The sequence below is a fragment of the Phocoena sinus genome, chromosome 1 (genome assembly GCF_008692025.1).
Source record: "Phocoena sinus isolate mPhoSin1 chromosome 1, mPhoSin1.pri, whole genome shotgun sequence".
NCBI classification, from domain to species: Eukaryota; Metazoa; Chordata; class Mammalia; order Artiodactyla; family Phocoenidae; genus Phocoena; species Phocoena sinus.
This window is the reverse complement of record NC_045763.1, coordinates 161,150,240-161,176,901: the sequence shown is the minus strand read 5'-3', so window position 1 is coordinate 161,176,901 and position 26,662 is coordinate 161,150,240. Positions and strand designations below refer to the sequence as shown.

Sequence of the window (26,662 nt, the reverse complement as noted above, 5' to 3'; positions counted from 1 at the left end):
AGCTCAAGTTTCTATCCCCATGAGTAGTAGTATCCTATATTTCTTCATTTTTTTTTTCCCCTTTCACAAATATATTTACCTTACCAGACACTAACTTCTTTAAGCTGGTACCATTTCTTGTTTCAAGAGCCCCAGCACCCAGCTCAGTGCTTGGCACACTGCAGACATTCCAATGTTTGTCAAGGTACAGAGAGTAATAAACACTGTTGCTCATGGTTCTGAACTGCTCTCGGGGCAAGAGACAAGAGGTTGATTTCAGGACTTACTCTTCTCAGGACCAGGAAGAAGAGACGCCCAGTAGCCTATACCAAGAGAGATTTAAAAGCTACTAGAATTCCTTAAAGAAAATTCCTTAGTACATGAGGCTCACCAAATGTTTATCCTTGAGGTTATTAAAATAGCAGATGGCACTAGAACTTGTGCCATAAACCCTAGATCACTCTTATTCTTTTTGAGGATGGAGGCAACATGATAGAAGATAAAGTATAATGGCTTCAGGAGTCACAAGACCTGATTTAAAGGATGTGTGTTTACTGATCTAAGTAAGCATCAAATGAATAAATGTGAAAACACAATATACACTTCATAATTAAGTATACAAGGGTGAGTTAATATTAACTGAGCCCATAGAAATGAACAGAGTTATACAGGTCACGTTAGTGGGAACACAAATATTCAGTCTCTCTCTGGATTGGGATTAAATGTCACAAAGTCAGCTTCAGCAAAACAGGTAAAAGGTAAAAGATTTCTTTGTTCTTTTCCCACCTTCCCTCTTTTATTTCTCAATTCCTACCCTTTTCTCCACCCTGCCATTCCAGCAAGATCCAATTCACATCTGTCCTTTCAAAATAAGGCCTACCTTCAAATTTTAAATCCTCTTAGCATAATTCACAGCTCAATATAGTAAACCTCCCAGAGGGATTTGATTTTTAAATCTAAAGGAATGAATTTTTAGAGTGAATTTCGGTTGCTGTTTCAGGCAGATGGGGAAGTGTTTTAGAAGCACAGGAGCGTATACGTAGGGAGCTATTAGGCTACCCAAAGTAATCTACTCATGGTGCCGGACCAACTTCTGAAGTTATTTTACTTTCACTTTAAAGCGGTTTTTCTCAGTACCCAAGGGGTTCAAATAAACTCTCTGAGACATTTTTTTGGTATAGATTTTAAATTACAAGCTTGATCTGTTACCCTCAAATACAGTTCTTAAGGAAGATTAGTTACAAATAGTTGTCAGTGCTTTCAAATGACAGAAAAAATTACATTATAGTAAAACTGGATGATTTTTTTATGCAAGAGATAACAATTTCTCTCATCACCAGATAGAATTACTCCAATTCATGCAATAAATGACAATTACATTTTTAAAAGTTGTCCTAATTTTTCTAGTTGAGATTTCATGCCTATTTTAAATCAAGACATCAATATGCTCCCGCGCTCACCTCACCCTCCCTGGGAAGCAGTGAGGACACACGTGCTTCTTCTGAGGCTCAACTGGACTCCACAGAGTACCGAAGTGTTATCTCAGTTCTTTCACCTCAGTGTGAAGGTTCCCAGGAAACCTTCCGTTTCAGAAGTAATGGTCCTGGTGGCCAATAGGAAAATATGACATATAGAGTTTTTAGGACTTCAATAGTGACCTAAAAAGGTGAACAGGAGGGAAACTTTGACTTATTGTCACATAAAACCGGCAGAAATCAGCATCACCAAATTTCTGTAACTAGAAATCATGAGGGTAAAACAGAAGAGGTTTGTCTCTGATGGGGATGTCCCTCACAGTAGACTTTGTGAATGTCTTTTACAGAGCCACATAATATAGTACCATCAACATTTTACATATTTACATACAATTTGAATACAAATTCTTAAAATTTATAATAGAACATTAAAATAATCTTCTAATAAAGTCAGCCTTAAGTATAAGGAATCTAGATTTCAGTATCTTGTACACTTCTAAATAAATATCTTTGATCTATAATCCTTGAAAATATTATAGTTTATGGTGACATGACACAGACAAGTCAAACAGTATTATAAGTAAAAATAAAACATCAATTTAAAAATAAACAAGCCTAAAACCACATTGAGCTGAAATTATAGAAAATCAAAACACTAAGTATACAGTAATTAAATATCTAGCATTGGGATAACCAGATGCATGCTAAATGACACAATTTCAACTTCTATAAAAAGTCCTTTAAAAATCATAAGTCTAAATAAATAAGCAGAAACACAAAGGGAGGTACTGTACCAGCCAGTAACAACCAGAAAGAAAACTCTCTTTTTCTTTCAAATGATCCTCACAGAAAAACATGAAATAATAGTCATTTCCAGGAAACTATAGTTCACATGTTCTGTTTCTTTTAGAATGCTGCCAATGATATAAAAAGCCAAAGCAAGGCTTCCTAATTGTTAGACCACTGTACCTTAGAAAAGGAAATTGACAGATTTAAATAAAAATCAGACATTTGCCTATTTAAGATATGATTGAATTTTTGCCTAATGACCTCACATTAGGTCTAAATCAAGCCCATGATATGAATGCACATTCAAGCATCTGAATGTATGATCTGTTAATACTGAATTATATATGATGATTTAATTTCATTTGCCCAAGTATTAGTTTATTTTACATAAGGCCAGAATTAAAACATCTAGAGCAGGAACTAATACCTTATTTATCTTTATAGAAGGGTTCTTAGATTCTCAGAACATAATAGGTGCTCAGTAAGTATTTATTGAATCGAGATGAATCCAGCATTTATTATATCAGGAAGCACTGAATCCACGATGAAGCTGGTTGCCTGACACTCAGAGGGAGCTCTTTAATTTTACCTCTAGGCCTGTGATTAATTTCTGGCTAGTTAATGAAGTTAACTGTCACAGATCTGTCACAGTTTCTTAATTCAGGGCCAAGATTTGTACCGTTCACCTGTTCCACAGTTAAGCCTTCTTGAAAGTTTTGTGGCTGCACATCTATAGTCATGTTGAAAGAATAATCTTTGTTATTCTACGCTGGGTTTTTGCTTATGATAACTGTCTGAAATACACAAGCACACACACACAAACATAATCATTTCACAAATGGAAATCAGGAGAGTGCCCAAAGCCTAAATTACATAGCTCCCAAGGTAAACTAAAAAAAGACATTGAAACTGTAAGGTAACTCTTTTTCATTACACACAAACTTATTGCGTGATGGCTGGAAGCAATGTCTTTGGACAAACGGTTATAAACCACAAGTGTCCTTAGCCATTAGCCTGACAAGGTAGCCCAAAATGGTTTGGCTCCAACACTGCCCTGTTTAATTCTGTAGCTCATTACACTAGGAAACAGCGAGGAGGAGGTGGACATGCTCTCCAAAGACCATTCCTTCCATCCACAGTGCTCAGATCAATATCTGTATCATTATGTGGATTATTCTGAGTTCCTCTGTTTTGCCAGTTAAAGCTGCTGTTTCTGATGTTTGTGGTTCCTCACTGGGGAAGGGAGGCGCATGTTACAGAACTCTTGAAATAAAAGCTATTTTAGATAGTTTCACTCTTTGATTCTCATGGCCAGCATGCCTGTCCCTCTTGAATGCTGCTAGGAGAGGTAGATCCAGTGTTTAAGTCCTGCCATTCCCTGCAGTAACTTAGTGTAATAGAAATCCATGTTGTCTGCAAAGTCTGTACAAACAGGTGACTCCGTGTCACCAAAAGTGCAGTATAATGCAGTTCCTCCCACACTAAGGAAAACCGTCGCTATGCACAGCAAGACCAGTAAAATACAGGAACCACCTCCAACTTCATCTGCAAACAGGAAAACAGAGTAAGGTTAAAACTGACACAAAATTAATGCCTAGTATCTGCTGTCTGCTCACTGATTAAGATAACTAGATGTTTCTAATATTAGTCCTCTATGGATAGTCACTGACAGGAAGCTAGGACACCAATGACTATACAAGGACCTATTAGTTACCATAAAGATATATACTTGTAGAGCTTGTGAATGCTAAAATTAAAACTAGCTCATTTATACAATGAATATAACCATTTCCATAAAAAAAGAAGAAAAAAATGGCAATACTTCTCTGATGTGCTCATAGCATTATTTTAGAGTACAAATTATATATAACCTCACTATTACAGTATCTTTGGAGTTCACATCATGGGACCACCTTAAAGCAAAGTCAATTTGATATTAAACAAACAAGCAAAAATGTCTGAGTGGGATCTTGCATCTTAGTAATACTCAATTTTATCTTTCAGTGGAATAGTGAAGTTCTAGCTAGTACAGTAATTTCATTTCTTAAACAACTTTGGCAGGCTTGTTTTTAATAAAAATGTCCACATAAGTCTTCCTATATTGAAGAAAATAACTACTCTCTGTTGAAAGTCTTAATGATCACTCCTAATTAAAGAAAAATTAAAAATATTTGGAAAAGACTAAGAAGTTTTATGATCAGCATGATGAGGATGTACCAAAACCTTCTTGGAAGGTAATCTGGCAGTATCTATTAACATTTTAAATTAATTTATCATCCAGCCTGGGGAACTTTTGAGAGTGAAAGAGTGTTAAGTGAATGCAGTGCTGGGACAATAGGTATAAACAAGAAAGGACTGCCTGAGGCCAACTGGTCCATATGGTTCTGATCACCTAGCCTAGCAAATCCACTTTTAGGAATTAAGCCTACAGATCTGCACAAAACACAATAGCATATTTACAAGCATGTTCACTGCAGCAAAGTTTGTTATAACATAAAGTTGAGAATAACTTAGTTATTCTAGTTACAATGGAAGAGTTAAATAATTATGGGAGATTCATATCATGGAATACTATGCAACTGTTTTACAGAATGAAGTAAATTTAATACATTGTTCAAAGAAAGATGTCCAAGATTGATGGTTAAATTAAAAAGCCGTGACACAACGGTATATAATGAACCATTCATGTTAAAAAAAAAAGGGCACATGTGTATGTACACACATATACATGTATATATACAGAATGTGTTTTGAAAGGATGGTAAGAACTTCAATCAATACCTGGGGGAAACCCCCAAGGGAGGGAGGGTTGGGAGCCTTAAACTTTCTACTTCATTATTGTCTAAGTTTTTTCATGATTAGTGTATATTACTTTTATGATTAAAAAACAAATTTTACAGAACCCAATATAAACCAAATAGAATTTATTTGGAAGATTTTTACAGTAATATGTGAATATATTCTCCCCATAAAAATTTAAACATGAAAGTATCTAAGAGTCTAAGGGACTCTTCCCTTTTACTCCTACCCAATCATATTCCCCTCTCAACCAAGAGGTAAACACTGTTAAATATGGTGTGTATCCTTCCAGATCAAACACATGTGGTTTCAGGATTTTTATAGAAACAGGATTATGTAATTGTATTGTCCTGTGATTTACACATTTACAGTTTAATAGATTTTAATAGTTAATAGACATTAATAGATTTAATAATTTATACTTACCAGAATTTTTATACACACAAATAAAAAGGATCATATCATTCATGTTGTGTTTCTTGGGGTTTTTTTTGTTTTTGGTCAGTTCAGTATTTTTACCATCTTTTCTCTTTTTGGCATGATTCCCACCCACCCTCTTATCTTTGTTAACAATCTAGTTTATGTATTTTTCTGGGTATTTCTTCATTCTCATATATTTATATACAAACATTTAGATACAATTTATTTTAAAACATCTATTTTGTTTTAACTACATGCACTGATAGTATTTAGAGCTGTGCTGTCCAACATGGAAGCCAGGAGGCACAGGCGGCTACTGAGCACAAGTTACGTGACTTAGTGTAAGACGAGATGGCTACTAAGGGAACTAGGGACTGTCAGTTCTAAATCCTGGGTTCCGCCTACTATGTATGCAATGATTCAATACCAATTGGTACAAACAAAGAATTGAGCACTTTATCTGGAGAGGACTGTGATAGTTACAAGCAAGGTGCAGAGGTAAAATGAGGGGTGGGAACAGATTATTTCCAAGGTTCCTACCAGCTTTATAACTGTAAAAATTTAGAAACCTCTACTGCTATCACTTTATGTCATATTTAGAAAGCATATCTACACGTTGACACTGTTATTTTAACAATGCAGTTGTTTTATAAACATGAAAAGCATACTGACAGGTTCTTGGCTATATTTCTACTCACTCTGATTTACCTAGGCCTTAGACAAATTTAACCACCACCTTAAATATAAGCCCAGGAGGAAAAAAATCAAACAATAGCAACAGTGTTAAACTGTACTCTTTTTTTTTTTTTTTTCGGTACGCGGACCTCTCACTGTTGTGGCCTCTCCCGTTGCGGAGCACAGGCTCCGGACGCGCAGGCTCAGCGGCCATGGATCACGGGCCCAGCCGCTCCGCGGCATGTGGGATCTTCCTGAACCGGGGCACGAACCCGTGTCCCCTGCATCAGCAGGCGGACTCTCAACCACTGCGCCACCAGGGAAGCCCTAAACTGTACTCTTGAGAGACACCTCTTTCTACAGAGTCAAGAAGAAATCACCGAAGAGAAAATATTTGTAATCCATAAATATTTTCCACATCAGTCAAGGAGTATGAACTGCCACTGAAAAGAAGACAAAAATAGCAGGCTCACTAAAAAACAACAAACAAAAACTAGAAAATAAAACACGAAACAAAGAAACTGAAATAAGCTCTGAAAATTGAGGACTATCTGTGGGACAGGAAGGCAATGAGATGAATTTTGCAACTTGCTCACTTATTTGAGCAAAACAAATTGCTTAGGAATTTTTTAAGAACTGACGATAGTTTGATCCTCTGTGTTTCTTTACAGAAGATAAAGCAACTAAGTCCACATATTCTTTACAAATCCTGTTACCAAACACCTTATTGTACATTAATTCATTCTTTCAGCAAACACTGATCAAATCTGTGTTAAACACAGTCTGAGCACTTTACCTTGATCTAAGCTGTCGTCTATTTCTTGGAATCTCACTCTTCGCTTAGATGGTTTCTGTTGCATCTGGGCAGGATGATCTCCTACAGTATTATTCCTCTTCTTTAATATAGAGACCAATCCTTCAGCATGAACAACCTGTCAGAGATTGTAAGCACTGTTTGTTATATTATGGCAGGACATATCAGTGATGTTTTACATGTAATGGTAAGAAAGCTAATTCAGTTCAAGGGGTATCTGAAGTCCTATTAGAGGTTTCACCAATTCCTATAGAAAAAAATCACAGTCGTCAAAATCTAACAGAATAATACTTTCTCTTGTCTTCAGGCATTGCCAAATACACATATCTAAAACTCTGACTGCTCTTCTAAAGCCCTGAATTGATTCCAGGGCCAGGCAGTGTGACACAGCATGGACTGGAAATCAGGCCTAGTTTATCCTCATTTATAGCTCCGCATCCCTGTTAAGTCATCTATAAAGTGATTCTTTATGGCCTCTCTTTGCTTAACCATTAGTCCTGGGTTTTGCTTTGTAACAGAGGCTGCTTTTTTCATTCATCAGCAATTTTTAAGAAATGAACATGTGAGACTTAAAATATATTCGATACCAACTTTTAACATCAAAATGAGTGTTGTTCTTAGTTCCTCTGAGAAACTACACATTTACTAAATAATGTTCTAGTGCTCTAAATGTCTTAAGGACTTCTCTTCTAGATTATCTCTTAGACCCAGTTTACTAGGAACATACTACCCTGTAGTATGCAAAGGGTGGCAAACTATGGCCACTAGGCCAAAGGCCTGCTGCCTAGTTTTGCAAATAGAATTTAATTGGAGCACAGCCAAGGTTACTTATCCACATATTGTGTATGGCTGCTACAACGGCAGAATTGAGTACAGACCAAACTATTCAGTATTTGGCCCTTAGAAAAGAAAAGAAATAGAAAAAGACTTCTATTATTTCTTTAGTCCCCCTGCTACCCCTTTCTATGCTGTCTTTCCAGTTTTCACTTGGGACACCTATCTTCTGCCTCCACCCCACCCTTTATTTAGGAACAAAGACAAAACAGAAACCCTTGCCATTTAGGAGTTAAAAGACTCTGAGGCACAGGGAGAAAGAGAACAGAATCAGTTGGTAGAGCCAACTGGGAAGCTGGAGGCCTTACCATAGGCCCCCCTAGGCAGTAGGTTGATTCACTGAAGTTGACTTGTGAGTTGCCTGCTTGAACAAGCTGTAGGTGATGACATAGGTGGGCATTGTGGCCCACTGTGCTGATGTCAGTGACTTGCTGGTATCTGATCACTGTAAGCTGAGGACTTCCTGTAATGTCATTTATCGGATCAATGGTATAAAATATTTAATATGACTTCCAGTTCCAGCCAGCCACCTCTGATAATGAGCTATACATAAACATTACAGATTCTATTAGTTCTTTTTATAACTCAACGCTTTTAGGGCCAAATAACTCAATATAGTCTTCTACTGGGCTTCCCTGAACATGGGTCTATAGAAACCATTATCTCAAAAAAAAAAAAATAAGTTAGCAATTTATTCTTTTTATAGAAAATATGTATTTCAGATGATGTAGTTCTTCTGAGAAAGCTAAAATACTTTAGTGACATTAAAATGATAAGTACAAATTATGCAAAGGAATAGTTTTTCAAATCTTTCATTAGAAAGCAACAATATTAAAGACCATCTTTATACAGCAAAGAAAAATGATTTTACAAGTACCTTGCTGAAACTGGGTACTTGAGGAAGGGAAAGAAATCCTAATAAGTTTCTAAAGAGCAAGACATGGAAAATGGAAATTAATTTTAATGAGTATATTACTACTAAAGATATATCATTGACTTTTTAAATTTTTAGTAAATGTAAAAAAAAAATAGGAACTTTTCATAGATTCATTCACTATCTATTTCATTCCATAAAATAGTACATTTACCAGGAGTGAATTCACCTACCATAGGTGTTTTGAAGTTGCTTTAACTACTTAGAAAAAACAATCCTATTAAGAATAGTTACAAAGACAAGCTCCAGAGTTGCATTACTGTTAACTGTATGTCTTTATGATCTGAGTTTTGAATCTATAAATTCAAGAGACAGACCCAATAATAAATCCAAAAACACTGCAAATATGAATAAATGGATGTTGAAAGACCAAGAGAAACTCTCAAAATCATCTGGAAAGACACAGAATGTGCTTCCAAGACCTAGAAGCTAGTCCTAGTGCAGCAGCTGTTAGGCCCCTACCTTACCTCCTGCTTGCCCTAATCTGGTGTGTTGGGCTCCAGAAGTCATATAGTTAAGGGATACAAGACTTCCCAAGTGGCCCCATCTTATTTACTATGGATGGCAATGAACTTTGGCAAATTTTTGAAAAAGGGAAGAAGTAAGAGTATGAGACATTACAGTTGTGTGGGATGAGCCAACATTTTATCTTGACACCCTCCCCACTCAACCCTTAATTCCTGGCAAAAAATCTATCCACAGCCTTTACATGCTTTTCCTTTTTCTCTCCCACCAAGAATCTTTTGTTTCAGCAGGCCTGCTCCAGTGTCTGAAGTGAAGGAATGTGTTCTTTTCCATTATTTCCTTTCAGTCTTATTCAGGGATCTTCTCCAGGGATCTTTCTTTTTTTAACTGCCCTCTTGTCCTATAGTTTATAGGGATGGTGGGACCAAGTTTAGGCATAGGAGATGCAAGCCAAGGGGGAAACTCTTAGAAGACAGGTGGGTGCGGTCCTTTCTGTTCTGACAAGAGTTTGGGGCAAGCGTCTTAGAACCTATCCCTAGTACAGAAATTCCTACTTATCATACCAAGACGGTCAAACAAAAAGAAATGACTTTGGTACAGTTTACCTTAATTTTATGGTAGAAGGCAAGTAAGTTAAAACAAAGTCATGGTCTTAGTCTACAGTCTCATTCAGAAGACTGCCAAGTGTTTCTAAGTAGGTTGGGAAGTTGAGTTAGGGCACATAGAAATGTGTCTTCTCCAAACTACTTTTAAAAAACATTTCTATGCCTTTTAATTTTTTAACATAATGTCAATATTAAAAGGTTAATAAACTTTAAACCTCAAAAAATAAAGCTTTAAAAACTAAATTTAGGGAATTCCCCGGCAGTCTAGTGGTTAGGACTCCACGCTCTCACTGCTATGGGCCTGGGTTCAATTCCTGTTCAGGGAACTAAGATCCCACAAGCCGCATGGTGCGGCCAAAAAAAAAGTTAAAAAAAAAACCAAACTAAATTTAGTTTCCCACTTCAATTACCAAATTCCTTTCCTACCAAAACAAAGTATACCAAGCTTTTACACTGAGAACAAAAAGATTGTCTAAGCTGTAATTAGTGTAATTGTTACTGGTGGTACTCTATGAATAAGTGCAGAATTAAAACAAATAATGAAACATCCATCCGACCTAGCCCTGTATATTTATAAATAAATAGCTCTTCTGCACTTCCCCCTCAAACAGCAATGATCATCTTAAATAGCATTTTAATAATGATCTGTTTGTAAAAAACAGAATTATTCTGCAACTCTGCTGGTACATTCAGAGAGGCCTTGCTGTTAGATCTGCCTCCTCAAATTAAAGGAGAAAATAGATACCAAATAATATTCTTTTACTGATCAAGACTTTACTCAACCCAGAAACTCACGGTTGGTAAGTTTTGCTTGGTTTCCAGATAACTTGAGAAATAACATTCATAAATCATATTAGTATATTATAAACAGCTTAAATGCCAGCAATTTCACTGTAGAGAATGAAATTCCGGTCATTCAATGTCAAATTTTCCAGTACTATTCTTCACTGAAAGAACAAGTCATGGTTCTCTGCCTGGTCCTTTAGGTTTGGGCTCCATAATAAGAACTATGATTTAGTGAACCTGCACTTTATGTAAAGACCTTTACATAATATTTCATACTTAATCTTTACAACTCTTATTATACAGGCATTACCAGTCCTATTTTACAGATGAAGAGGCCAAGCTGAGAAAGCTTAAATAACTTGCTTACATTTGTAGCACCAGTTATGGGCAGAGTTGAATACTAACTCAAGATTAAACCTCTTGCCATTTCCCTAATGCGAAAAGATCTTATTTTCTATGAGTATTAAAATTTTGCTTAGTGTCATTTGTTATAATACATATTACAATTCAAATTAGATGAACAGAACTTTCAAATAAACCTAATAAGTTTCTTTTGTCTTTCCAAAACACTTTATAGCAATAAATCCTTATCTTATATATCACCTGAAGTAAGAGATACTTAAACTAATGGCTAAAACCGTCAGTCTAGAGACACTAGGGAGAAGGTTAGATGAAAAATCCTGTGTCATTCAATAATCCGAAAGTACATTAATGTCATGGCTTCTACTACAGCAAATTAATAGAACAAGTCACAGCAGGAGCAAGAGGAGGCGGCTAAATGGAGGAAAGCCATCTTCTAGAAATAACACGACAGTGCTCTCTGGCACTACAATGCTGCATCTTAGAACACGACAACATGGAGAGTAAAAAACAAATGATGATGAAGTACATTGATATTGAATTTTTCAAAGATAAATTTAAAAAGGAAAAAAGGGCGCATGCGTGGTCTTACCACAATGTCAGCGCCTAGTCCACAGTGAGGGTGACAAGAAGTTAGCTTCCTTAGGACCAAGGAGGCAACCTCGCACTTGCAGGAAGACTTGTTGCCCCATCCATAGGGAGGAATAAGCTTCCTGTTACGGCTGCAACTGCTAAGAAGCCAGCCTTGCTGTGGTTTCTCCCAGACATTTTATAGATACCGTATGGCTGACAGGGTCTTGGTGCTCCAGTCGGGTGTCAGGCCTGACCCTCTGAGGTGGGACAGCCGAGTTCAGGATATTCGTCCACCAGAGACCTCCTGGCTCCATGTGATATAAAACAGCAAAAGCTCTCCCAGAGATCTCCACCTCAACACTAAGACCCAGATGCACTCAACGACAGCAAGCTACAGTGCTGGACACCCTATGCCAAAAAACTAGCAAGACAGGAACACAACCCCACCCATTAGCAGAGAGGCTACCTAAAACCATAATAAGGTCAGAGGCACCCCAAAACACACCACTGGATGCGGTCCTGCCCACCAGAAAGACAAGATTCAGCCTCATCCACCAGAACACAGGCACCAGTCCCGTCCACCAGGAAGCCTACATGACCCACTGAACCAACTTTAGCCACTGGGGCAGACACCAAAAACAATGGGAACTACGAACCTGCAGCCTGCAAAAAGGAGACCCCAAACACAGTAAGATAAGCAAAATGAGAAGACAGAACAACACACAGCATATGAAGGAGCAAGATAAAATCCCACCATACCTAATAAATGAAGAGGAAATAGGCAGTCTACCTGAAAAAGAATTCAGAATAATAATAGTAAAGATGACCCAAAATCTTGGAAATAGAATAGACAAAATGCAAGAAACATTTAACAAGGACCTAGAAGAACTAAACAGGAAACAAGCAATGATGAACAACACAATAACTAAAATTAAAAATTCTCTAGAAGGGATCAATAGCAGAATAACTGAGGCAGAAGAACGGATAAGTGACCTGGAAGATAAAACAGTGGAAAGAACTACTGCAGAGCAGAATAAAGAAAAAAGAATGAAAAGAACTGAGGACAGTCTTAGAGACCTCTGGGACAACATTAAACACACCAGTATTCGAATTATAGGGGTCCCAAAAAAAGAGAGAAAGAGAGGAACTAAGAAAATATTTGAAGAGATTATAGTTGAAAACTTCCCTAATATGGGAAAGGAAATAGTCAAGTCCAGGAAGCGCAGAGAGTCCCATAAAGGATAAATCCAAGGAGAAACACGCCAAGACATATATTAAGCAAACTATCAAAAAATAAATACAAAGAAAAAATATTAAAAGAAGCAAGGGAAAAACAACAAATAACACACAAGGGAAACTCTGCAAGCCAGAAGGGAGTGGCAGGACATATTTAAAGTGATGAAGGGGAAAAACCTACAACCAAGATTACCCTATCCAGCAAGGATCTCATTCAGATATGACGGACAAATTAAAACCTTTACAGACAAGCAAAACCTAAGAGAATTCAGCACCACCAAACCAGCTTTACAATAAATGCTAAAGGAACTTCTCTAGGCAGTAAACACAAGACAAGGAAAAGACCTACAATAACAAACCCAAATTAAGAAAATGATAATAGAAGCATACATATTGATAATTACCTTAAATGTAAGTGGATTAAATGCTCCAACCAAAAGACACAGACTGGCTGAATTAATACAAAAACAAGACCCATATATATGCTGTCTACAAGAGACCCACTTCAGACCTAGGGACACATACAGACTGAAAGTAAGGGGATGGAAAAAGATATTCCATGCAAATGGAAATCAAAACAAAGCTGGAGTAGCAATTTTCATATCAGGCAAAATAGACTTTAAAATAAAGACTGTTACAAGAGACAAAAAAGGACACTACATATGATCAAGGGATCAATCCAAGAAGAAGATATAACAATTGTAAATATTTATGCACCCAACATAGGAGCACCTCAATACATAAGGCAAACGCTAACTGGTATAAAAGGGTAAATCGACAGTAACACAATCACAGTAGGGAACTTTAACACCCCATTTTCACCAATGGACAGATCATTCAAAATGAAAATAAATAAGGAAACACACACTATGAATGATACATTAAACAAGATGGACTTAATTGATATGTATAGGATGTTCCATCCAAAAACAACAGAATACACTTTCTTCTCAAGTGCTCATGGAACATTCTTCAGGATAGATCATATCTTGGGTCACAAATCAAGCCTTGGTAAATTTAAGAAAATTCAAATCGTATCAAATATCTTTTCCAACCACGATGCTATGAGACTAGATATCAATTACAGGAAAAAAATCTGTAAAACATACAAACACATGGAGGCTAAATAATACACTACCAAATAACCAAGAGATCACTGAAGAAATCAAAGAGGAAATCAAAAAATACCTAGAAACAAATGACAATGAAAACATGATGACCCATAACCTATGGCATGCAGCAAAAGCAATTCTAAGAGGGAAGTTTACGGCAATACAATCCTACATTAAGAAACAAGAAACAAAAAAAAAAAAAAAAAAAAAAAAAAAAAAGAAACAAGAAACATCTCAAATAAACAACCTAATCTTATACCTAAAGCAATTAGAGAAAGAAGAACAAGAAAACCCCCAAAGTTAGCAGAAGGAAATAAATCATAAAGATCAGAACAGAAAAAAATGAAAAAAAAAATGAAGGAATGAATAGCAAAGATCAATAAAACTAAAAGCTGGTCCTTCAAGAAGATAAACAAAATTGATAAACCATTAGCCAGACTAATCAAGAAAAAAAGGGAGAAGGCTCAAACCAATAGAATTAGAAATGAAAAAGGAAAGTAACAACAGACGCTGCAGAAATACAAAGGATCATGAGAGATTACTACAAGCAACTTTATGCCAATAAAATGGACAACCTGGAAGAAATGGACAAAATAAACAGAACAATCACAAGCACTGAAATTGAGACTGTGATTAAAAATCTTCCAACAAACAAAAGTCCAGGACCACATGGCCTCTCCAGAGAATTCTATCAAACATTTAGAGAAGAGATAACACCTTTCCTTCTCAAAATCTTCCAAAATATAGCAGAGGGAGCAACACCCCCCAACTCATTCTATGAGGCCACCATCACCCTGATACCAAAACCAGACAAAGATGTCACAAAGAAAGAAAACTACAGGCCAATATTACTGATGAACATACATGCAAAAATCCTCAACAAAATACTAGCAAACAGAATCAAACAGCACATTAAACGGATCAGACATACACAGAAATATAAACAAGATGACAAGGCAGAGGACTATGTAGCAAATGAAGGAACAAGATAAAACCCGAGAAAAACAACTAACTGAAGTGGAGATAGGCAACCTTCCGGAAAAAGAATTCAGAATAATGATAGTGAAGATGATCCAGGACCTTAGAAAAAGAATGGAGGCAAAGATCGAGAAGATGCAAGAAATGTTTAACAAAGACCTAGAAGAATTAAACAACAAACCAACAGAGATGAACAATACAATAAGTGAAATGAAAACTACACTACAAGGAATCAAGAGCAGAATAACTGAGGCAGAAGAACGGATAAGTGACCTGGAAGAGAGAATGGTGGAATTCACTATCATGGAACAGAATAAAGAAAAAAGAATGAAAAGAAATGAAGACAGCCTAAGGGACCTCTGAGACAACATGAAATGCAACAACATTCGCATTATAGGGGTCCCAAAAGTAGAAGAGAGAGAGAAAGGACCCGAGAAAATACTTGAAGAGATTATAGATGAAAACTTCCCTAATGTGGAAAAGGAAATAGCTACCCAAATCCAGGCAGCGCAGAGAGTCCCAGGCAGGATAAACCCAAGCAGAAACATGCCAAGACAAATAGTAATCAAACTGACAAAAATTAAAGGCAAAGAAAAAATTGAAAGCAACAAGGGAAAAATGACAAATAACATACAAGGGAACTCCCATAAGATTAACAGCTGATTTCTCAGCAGAAACTCTACAAGCCAGAAGAGAGTGGCATGATATATTTAAAGTGATGAAAGGGAAAACCTACAACCAATATTACTCTACCCGGCAAGGATCTCATTCAGATTCAACTGAGAAATCAAAAGCTTTATAGACAAGCAAAAGCTAATAGAATTCAGCACCACCAAGCCAGCTCTACAACAAATGCTAAAGGAACTTCTCTAAGTGGGAAATACAAGAGAAGAAAAGGACCTACAAAAACAAACCCAAAACAATTAAGAAAATGGGAATAGGAACATACATATCGATAATTACCTTAAATGTAAATGGACTAAATGTTCCCACCCAAAGACACAGACTGGCTGAATGGATACAAAAACAAGACCCATATATATGCTGTCTACAAGAGACCCACTTCAGACCCAGGGACACATACAGACTGAAAGTGAGGGGATGGAAAAAGATATTCCATGTAAATGGAAATCAAAAGAAAGCTGGAGTAGCAATATTCATATCAGATAAAAGAGACTTTAAAATAAAGAATGTTACAAGAGACAAGGAAGGACACTACATAATGATCAAGGGGTCAATCCAAGAAGACGATACAACAATTACAAATATATATGCACCCAACATAGGAGCACCTCAATACATAAGGCAACTGCAAACAGCTATAAAAGAGGAAATCAACAGTAACACAATAATAGTGGGGGACTTTGACACCTCACTTACACCAATGGACAGATCATCCAAACAGAAAATTAACAAGGAAACACAAGCTTTAAATGACACAATAGACCAGATAGATTTAATTGATATTTATAGGACATTCCATCCAAAAACAGCAGATTACACTTTCTTCTCAAGAAATCATATCAAGCATATTTTCTGACCACAACGCTATGAGATTAGAAACCAATTACAGGGAAAAAACCGTAAAAAACAGAAACACATGGAGGCTAAGCAATACGTTACTAAATAACCAAGAGATCACTGAAGAAATCAAAGAGGAAATCAAAAAATGCCTAGAGACAATGGACAATGCAACACGACAATCCAAAACCTATGGATGCAGCAAAAGCAGTTCTAAGAGGGAAGTTTATAGCAATACAATCCTACCTCAAGAAACAAGAAAAATCTCAAATAAGCAATCTAACCTTACAAACCTAAAGGAACTAGAGAAAGAAGAAGAAACAAAACCCAGTCAGCAGAAGGAAAGAAATAATAAAGATCAGAGCAGAAATAAATGAAACAGGAACAAAGAAAACAATAGCAGAAATCAATAAAACTAAAAGCTGGTTCTTTGAGAAGATAAACAAAATTGATAACCCATTAGCCAGACTCATCAAGATAAACAGGGAGAAGACTCAAATCAATAAAATTAGAAATGAAAAAGAAGTTACAACAGACACCGCAGGAATACAAAGCATCCTAAGAGAGCACTACAAGCAACTCTATGCCAACAAATCGACAACCTGGAAGAAATGGACAAATTCTTAGAGAGGTATAACCTTCCAAGACTGAACCAGGAGGAAATAGAAAATATGAACAGACCAATCACAAGTAATGAAATTGAAACTGTGATTAAAAATTTACAAACAAACAAAACTCCAGGAGCAGATGGCTTCACAGGTGAATTCTATCAAACATTTAGAGAAGAGCTAACACCCAACATTCTCAAACTGTTCCAAAAAATTGCAAAGGAAGGAAAACTCCCAAACTCATTCTATGAGGCCACCACCACCCTGATAGCAAAACCAGACAAAGATACTATGGAAAAAGAAAACTACAGACCAATATCACTGATGAATATAGATGCAAAAATCCTCAACCAAATACTAGCAAACACAATTCAACAATGCATTAAAAGGATCATACACCATGATCAAGTGGGATTTATCCAGGGATGCAAGATTCCTCAATATAAGCAAATCAATCAATGTGACACACCATATTAACAAACTGAAGAATGAAAGCCATATGATCATCTCAACAGATGCAGAAAAAGCTTTTGACAAAATTCAACACCTATTTATGATAAAAACTCTCCAGAAAGGGGGCATGGAGGGAACCTACCTCAATGTAATAAAGGCTATATACGACAACCCCACAGCCAACATCATTCTCAATGGTGAAAAACTGAAAGCATTTCCTGTAAGATCAGGAATAAGACAAGGATGTCCACTCTCACCACTATTATTCAACATAGTTTTGGAAGTCCTAGCCACGGCAATCAGAGAAGAAAAAGAAATAAAAGGAATACAAATTGGAAAAGAAGAAGTAAAACTGTCAGTGTTTGCAGATGACATGACACTGTACATAGAGAATCCTAAAGATGCCAGCAGAAAACTATTAGAGCTAATCAATGAATCTGGTAAAGTTTCAGGATACAAAATTAATGCACCGAAATCTCTTGCATTCCTATACACTAATGATGAGAAATCTGAAAGAGAAATTAATAACAATTAAGAAATTATTAATTAAGAAATTAATAACAAAAGAATAAAATACCTAGGAATAAACCTACTTAGGGAGACAAAAGACCTGTATGCAGAAAACTATATGACACTGATGACAGAAATTAAAGATGATACCAACAGATGGAGAGATATACCATGCTCTTGGATTGGAAGAATCAACATTGTGAAAATGAGTATACTACCCATAGCAATCTACAGATTCAGTGCAATCCCTATCAAATTATCAATGGCATTTTTTACAGAACTAGAACAAACAATCTGAAAATTTGTATGGAGACACGAAAGACCCCCAATAGCCAAAGCAGTCTTGAGGGAAAAAAACGGAGCTGGAGGAATCAGACTCCCTGACTTCAGACTATACTACAAAGCTACAGTAATCAAGACAATATGGTACTGGCACAAAAACAGAAATATAGATCAATGGAACAAGATAGAAAGCGCAGAGATAAACCCATGCACCTATGGTCAACTAATCTATGACAAAGGAGGCAAGGAAATACAATGGAGAAAAGACTGTCTCTTCAATAAGTGGTGCTGGGAAAACTGGACAGCTACATGTAAAAGAGTAAAATTAGAACACTCCCTAACACCATACACAAAAATAAACTCAAAATGGATTAGAGACCTAAATGTAAGACCAGACACTATAAAACTCTTAGAGGAAAACACAGGAAGAACACTCTTTGAAATAAATCACAGCAAAATTTTTTTTGATCGACCTCTGGTAGTCCAAATGGGACCCAATGAAACTTAAAAGCATTTGCTCAGCAAAGAAAACCATAAACAAGACGAAAAGGCAACCCTCAGAATGGGAGAAAATATTTGCAAACGAATCAATGGACAAAGGATTAATCTCCAAAATATATAAACAGCTCATGCAGCTCAATATTAAAAAAACAAACAACCCAATCCAAAAATGGGCAGAAGACCTAAATAGACATTTCTCCAAAGAAGACATACAGATGGCCAAGGAGCACATGAAAAGCTGCTCAACATCACTAATTATTAGAGAAATGCAAATCAAAACTATAATGAGGTATCACCTCACACCAGTCAGAATGGCCATCATCAAAAAATCTACAAACAATAAATGCTGGAGAGGGTGTGGAGAAAAGGGAACCCTTATGCATTGTTGGTGGGAAGTAAACTGATACAGCCACTATGGAGAACAGAATGGAGGTTCCTTAAAAAACTAAAAATAGAACTACCATATGACCCAGCAATCCCACTACAGGGCATATACCCAGATGAAACCATAATTCAAAAAGACACATGCACTCCAATGTTCACTGAAGCACTGTTTACAAATAGCCAGGTCACGGAAGCAACCTAAATGCCCCTTGACAGACGAATGGATAAGGAAGATTTGGTAAATATATACAATGGAATATTACTCAGCCATGAAAAGGAACGAAATTGGGTCGTTTGTAGAGATGTGGATGGATCTAGAGACTGTCATACAGAGTGAGGTAAGTCAGAAAGGGAAAGACAAATATTGTATATTAACGCAAGTATGTGGAACCTAGAAAAATGATAGAGATGAACCAGTTTGCAGGGCAGAAATTGAGACACAGATGTAGGAGAGAAATGTATGGACACCAAGGTGGGAAGGCGTCGGGGCGTTGGGGGTGGTGGTGTGATGAATTCAGAGATTGGGATTGACATGTATACACCGATGTGTATAAAATGGATGACTAATAAGAACATGCTGTATAAAAAAATAAAATATAAATAAAAAATAAATTAAAAAAGGGATCATGATCTGTGGTGTTTATCCCAGGAATGGAAGGATTCTTCAATATATGCAAATCAATGTGATAAACCATATTAACAAATTGAAGGTGGAATACCATATGATCATCTCAATAGATGCAGAAAAAGCTTCTGACAAAATTCAACACCCATTTATGATAAAAACCCTCCAGAAAGTAGGCATAGAGGGAACTTACCTGAACATAATAAAGGCCATATATGACAAACCCACAGCCAACATTGTTCTCAATGGTGAAAAACTGAAACCATTTCCTCTAAGATCAGGAATGAGACAAGGTTGTCCACTCTCACCACCACTATTCAACATAGTTTTGAAAGTTTTAACCACAGGGATCAGAGAAGAAAAAGAAATAAAAGGAATCCAAATTGCAAAAGAAGAAAAGCTGTCACTGTTTGCAGATGACATGATACTATACATAGAGAGTCCTACATATGCTACCAAAAACTACTAGGACTAATCAATGAATTTGGTAAAGTAGCAGGATACAAAATTAATGCACAGAAATCTCTTGCATTTCTATACACTAATAATGAAAAATCTGAAAGAGAAATTAAGGAAACACTCCCATTTACCATTGCCACAAAAAGATAAAAATCCCTAGGAATAAACCTACCTAAGGAGACAAAAGACCTGTATGCAGAAAACTATAAGATACTGATTAAAGAAATTAAAGATGATACAAAGATGGAGAGACACACCATGTTCCTGGATTGGAAGAATCAACCTTGTGAAAATGATTATACTACCCAAAGCAATTCACAGATTCAATGCAATCCCTATCAAACTACCAGTGTCATTTTTCATAGAACTAGAACAAAAAAATTAACAATTTGTATGGAAACACAAAAGACCCCAAATAGTAAAAGTGATCTTGAGAAAGAAAAATGTAGCTGGAAGAATTAGGCTCCCGGACTTCAGTCCAGACTACAAAGCTACAGTAATCAAGACAGTATGGTACTGGCACAAAAACAGAAATATAGATCAATGGAACAGGATAGAAAGCCCAGAGATAAACCCACGCACATATGGTCACCTTATTTTTGATAAAGGAGGCAAGAAGATACAATGGAGAAAAGACGGCCTCTTCAATAAGTGTTGCTGGGAAAACTGGACAGCTACTTGGAAAAGAATGAAATTAGAGCACTCCCTAACACCATACACAAAAATAAACTCAAAATGTATTAAAGAACTGAATGTAAGGCCAGACACTATAAAAACTCTTAGAGGAAAACATAGGCAAACACTCTATGACATAAATCACAACAAGATCCTTTTTGAACCACCTCCTAGAGAAAGGGAAATAAAAACAAAAACAAATGGGACCTAATGAAACTTCAAAGCTTTTGCACAGCAAAGGAAACCATAAACAAGATGAAAAGCAACCCTCAGAATGGGAGAAAATATTTGCAAATGAAGCAACAGACAAAGGATTGATCTCCAAAATTTACAAGCAGCTCAGCTCAATATCAAAAAAAAAAAAAAAACAAACCCAATCCAAAAATGGGCAGAAGACCTAAATAGACATTTCTCCAAAGAAGATATACAGATTGCCAACAAACACATGAAAGAATGCTCAACATCACTAATCTATAGAGAAATGCAAATCAAAAGTACAATGAGATATCACCTCACACCAGTCAGAATGGCCATCTTCAAAAAATCTACAAACAATAAATGCTGGAGAGGGTGTGGAGAAAGGGGAACCCTCTTGCACTGTTGGTGGGAATGTAAATTGATACAGCCACTGTGGAGAACAGTATGGAGGTTCCTTAAAAAACTAAAAATAGAGCTACCGTATGATCCAGCAATCCCACTACTGGGCATATACCCGGAGAAAACCATAATTGAAAAAGGGTCATGTACCACAATGTTCACTGCAGCTCTATTTACAATAGCCAAGACATGGAAGCAACCTAAGTGTCTATTGACAGATGAATGGCTAAAGAAGATGTGGCACATATATACAATGGAATATTACTCAGCCATAAGAAGGAATGAAATTGAGTTATTTGTAGTGAGGTGGATGGACCTAGAGACTGTCATACAGAGTGAATTAAGTCAGAAAGAGAAAAACAAATACCGTATGTTAACACATATATATGGAATCTAAAGGAAAAAAAATGGTTCTGAAGAAACTAGGGGCAGGACAGGAATAAGGACGCAGACGTGGAGAATGGACTTGAGGACATGAGGAGGGGGAAGGGTAAGCTGCGACAAAGTGAGAGAGTGGCACTGATATATATACACTACCAAACGTAAAATAGATAGCTAGTGGGAAGCAGCCGCATAGCACAGGGAGATCAGCTCGGTGCTTTGTGACCACCTAGAGGAGTGGGATAGGGAGGGTGGGAGGGAGGGGATATGGGGATATATGTATATGTATAGCTGATTCACTTTGTTATAAAGCAGAAACTAACACACCATTGTAAAGCAATTATACTCTAATAAAGGTGTTAAAGATAAAAAGGAAAAAAGTTTTTTAAAATAAAAATATGAGTTTTATAATGTACCTAAGTCTGTAGATTAGGTACTATCTCATGTTTTTGTAACTAGCTTTTATTTGCCTAAAGGGACAATTTAATAAGTATAAAATAGGAAAAGAAATGGTAAGAATATCAAGATAGCATCCCACTTTTTAAGCCCCAGTAAATCATTTAGATAGGTAGATTCTAAAACAGAATTCCTGATTCTCTTCCTCTCAAAACTTCTCCTTACCACCGTACCTCATATCTAATCCATTAGCAAATCCTTTTAGTTCTTCCTTCAAAAATATATCTTCACCACATCCATCACTACTGAGTCCTTCATTATATGTCATCTGAATAATTGCAATAACTGGATTGGTTGCCTTTCTTTGGCCCCTACCTGCAGTTTGCTAGTCTCCATAGAGCAGGCAGGAAACATCACTAATCAAGTCACATCTTCTGTTCAAAATCCATTTCAAACTTCTAGCACCATTTAAATTGCATTCCAGTTCCTTACCCTGGTCTATGAGGCCCTACAGGAACGAGCTCCAGCTTGCCTTCTCCACCTGGACTTCCGACTGTCCTTCTCCTGTCCACTGTGCTCCAGATGTGCTGGCCCTCCTATTGCCTTCCCCTACACCCTGGTTAATAGAGCCTGTTCCTCCATCCTGCCCACCACTTCAGTCTCTCTACACCCCTCCACCTGCTGAGATTTCTTCAGAGCCACTACCAATATGTGAAACCGTACTGTTTGTTTTTATGTGAACTCATTTATTATGTGTCTCTCCCTCTGAAGAGTAAGTGTGACGAGAGCAGGTACTTGATCTGTGTTCACGGGTGCCTTCTTAGTTTCTGCAATACAGTAGGTGCTCAAGAAATGTGCCAGAGCAAATGAATATATAGATGAGCAATTTATATAAAGACAGCACCTAGCCTATACTTATTTGAATAACATAGCTATTTCCCTTAAAATAATCAAATCTGTCCTTAAAGGTAATTTATGTTTCTAAGTGAACTAGGTCAAAAAAAAAGAAAAAGAAAAAAGGGGGAGGCAAGGAGGAAGGCTTACTGTGTATAGGTGGCTGTGTTGGCTCTGTAGAGAATACAAGAAGGTATTCAACAAGATCCCTGCGTTTAAGGAGTCTGCAATTTAGTGTCCAATGCAATGTGCCCACGCATGCGTGTGTCCTATAATAACAAGGGAATATTAGAGGTAGACAGGACTTTATGAGGAATGGTGCTCAAGCCCGCCCCCCTCATTATGGACTTCAGTGATCAAGAAATAATGGCAGGGGGCTTCCCTGGTGGCGCAGTGGTTGAGAGTCCGCCTGCCGATGCAGGGGACGCGGGTTCGTGCCCCGGTCGGGAAAGATCCCACGTGCCGCGGAGCGGCTGGGCCCGTGAGCCATGGCCACTGAGCCTGCGCGTCCGGAGCCTGTGCTCCGGAACGGGAGAGGCCGCAACTGTTAGAGGCCCGCGTACCGCAAAAAAAAAAAGAAATAACGGCAGCAGCTAGCATTTATTGAGTACGGACCATGGCAGGCACTGTGCCTTGCACTCTATGTGCTAAAAAGTCACGAACTAGATCTTGAGGGTTAAGAAGAAATAATATGTGGAAAAGAGTTCATCACCTGTGACAGAAGGTAAAGATCAGAGGTGACAATATGTGAGGTGTATCCGGAAGGCAGCAGGGAGGCCAGGCTGACCACAGTATAGGTTAAGAACAAAGGAACGGCAGGAGATGGTGTTGGAAAGGTAAAGTGGGCCAGGTTACCAACCGTCCTGAATAACAAGCCACTTAGTACAGCCTTCATCCTGGAGCCAAATGGAGTCGTGGGAAGAGACTGACAAGCAAAAATTATTTTATAGCAGAGGTTTAAATTAACAGTCTATGTGTTAGACCCAGACCCTCAGGTGTGTTTGGTTTCATCTACAGTATTTCAAAAAGCTATTCAGCCTTCTAGACAAGGCATGGGAACATTCTATTCTCCCTATCACCTACAACTAAATCATTTCATCTACTACTACTATTGTCTGACTGGCCCCTTTGGGTATCAGTTTGAGACCCTAAGTTTATACAGTGCTAATGTAAGACCATTTGGAGAGGAAAATGAGGAATGGGGAAACTTATTAAGTAGCTATTGCAAAAGCCCAGGAAGAGGCAGTAAAGATATAAATTGAAAGAATGATTTAAATGGAAAGAAAAGGAGCTGGGTGCAAGAGACATGACAAATAAGAGAAGCATTCATCAATTAGAAAATTTAGAGGGCAGGATGAAAAAGAAAGGCAAAGACGAGACCATCTGGCACAAAGAAAAGATAGGTAATCCCTGGATAATCCTTTGGGGTTCATTTAGACACTTACATAACTCCTGGGTCAAACATTTTCCATGAACCTTCTTATGTTATTGGAAGACTATATTTCCTCTTTTGTGAGGAAGCTGGACTTCCCCTGCTCCCCTTAAAAGAGCCATTCAAGAACACCATGATTGCTGTTTCTAAGACCCTCCTTTGTCTAAGATCCAAAGACCAGCTAACTATATGATTTCATAAAATCCTACTGCTTAGTCCCAGCCTCCCATCTTAACTTGGTAAGAGAATCCTACAGTGGCTAGTCTTAATGTAACTTAAATTTCCTGATCTTGGCCAAGAGACAAAGATGAATATTGCACAGAAGTCACTTAGATTAGACAGCTTCTCTGAAGACAAACTCAAAACCAATTTTGGGCTCTCATCTTTCTCTCCAACAGAAAGTTCTAGGTTATGTCCTCCCCTATTTTGTTTCTTGTGAGACAGGTAGACCTGAAGATATCTAAGTAAATGTTGCCAATAAAGACAGAGGGGGTAGGGAACATATTTTGCGCCTCTTTCAGATTGAAAGCTTTTTAAAGACCCAAGCAGTAGTAAAGTGGCTTCTTCTCCAGCTATCACATTAGGATATTATTTCTAAAAACAAAAATTCCTTGAATCTGAAGCATTTAAAATAGTTTTCTGAACATATGACATCTCTGCAAACAGATCACACACACATATGTTAAATGAAGAAAAATGAATGGTTTATTTCCATATGGCACATCATGTTGCTAAAATCTGCTCATAAAAGGACCTCAGAATTACATACTATGACTGTTTTCAATGTGAATAGATTACTTTTTGTAAAATTTACCCAATACTTGACGTGTTACTTATTTAGAAAACAAAACAACTCCTTCACCCCCACACATGTAACAAACAGCCTACTGTACGCTGAGTGGACTTTTATTAGCAATATGAGGTTGGATCCTAATGCCAACTTGAACTTGTATAACATATTTCCTCTCTAAGATTTTGATGCTAGGAACAGCTAAAGAGTTTAAAGGGAAGACAATGTAACCCTCCCAGGTTCCAGAACACAGCAAGTCAATGATTTATTAGCATTACTAGGTTCCTGGGTAAAAGGGGTTTGGATTCTGACATTAAAATAATGTCAGGGGCTTCCCTGGTGGCGCATTGGTTGAGAGTTTGCCTGCCGATGCCGGGGACACGAGTTCGTGCCCCGGTCCAGGAGGATCCCACGTGCCGCAGAGCGGCTGGGCCCGTGAGCCATGGCCGCTGAGCCTGCGCATCTGGAGCCTGTGCTCCAAAAAATGAGAGGCCACAACAGTGAGAGGCCCCTGTACCGCAAAAAATAAAATTAAAAAAAAATAATGTCAGTATATTATGGGTTTTGGGATAAAATTTCATCTTTTTCTAAAAACTGGGATACTCAAATTCAGCAAACAGGTAACACTTGCCACCAGACAACTGTTAGACTGAGGTTTCATACATACAGCATCCTTCTCTGAATTTTTAATCACTGCAACTGTAATATCATGGCACTCACACAGAAGTTACTCATATAAAAATTACTTAATGAGGGGATAAATAAGTGAATCTCTCTAACTTGCTGACACTCTACATGTGATAAACTTTTTTTCTTAAAAAATCTATGAAATGGGGACTTCCCTGGTGGCACACTGGGTAAGAATCCGCCTGCCAATGCAGGGGACACGGGTTCGAGCCCTGGTCTGGGAAGATCCCACATGCCGTGGAGCAACTAAGCCCGTGCCCACAACTACTGAGCCTGCGTGCTGCAACTACTGAAGCCCACGCTCCTAGAGCCCACGCTCCGCAACAAGAGAAGCCACCACAGTGAGAAGCCCACGCACTGCAACTAGAGAAGCCTGTGCACAGCAACAAAGACCCAACCCAGCCATAAACAAATAAATAAATAAAATATTAAAAAAACAAAAATCTATGAAATAAGCATAAATGTTTTTGATGCTTTTTTAAAACAGTAGAGATTATACTTTTGATGACAGTATGTCACCTTTTTTACATAAGAAAAAACACCAATGCTTCAGATATTAAGCTATTGTTTTACTTGGCAAAATTACTCTGGTTTTGGAAAAGCTTCCCAAACCTAGAAAAGTTTCATTTATAC

At 37.4% G+C, this 26,662-nt stretch overlaps 1 protein-coding gene across 4 annotated transcripts in view; it reads right to left on the bottom strand.

The window, feature by feature from the left end:
* Positions 1 to 247: 247 nt before the first annotated feature.
* Positions 248 to 26,662, bottom strand: part of CNST (consortin, connexin sorting protein) — a 118,709-nt gene continuing 92,294 nt past the window's right edge. For 3 of the 4 annotated variants that reach the window (XM_032638455.1, XM_032638469.1, XM_032638477.1), the window contains 2 exons: positions 6,934 to 7,069; positions 248 to 3,788 (listed from right to left, as the gene is read on the bottom strand). In XM_032638455.1, the coding sequence (XP_032494346.1) occupies positions 3,583 to 3,788; positions 6,934 to 7,069 (342 nt within the window). In that variant the 3' untranslated portion in view covers positions 248 to 3,582. The remainder of the gene's footprint in view (positions 3,789 to 6,933; positions 7,070 to 26,662) is intronic. The other variant, XM_032638464.1, reaches the window with a different exon arrangement.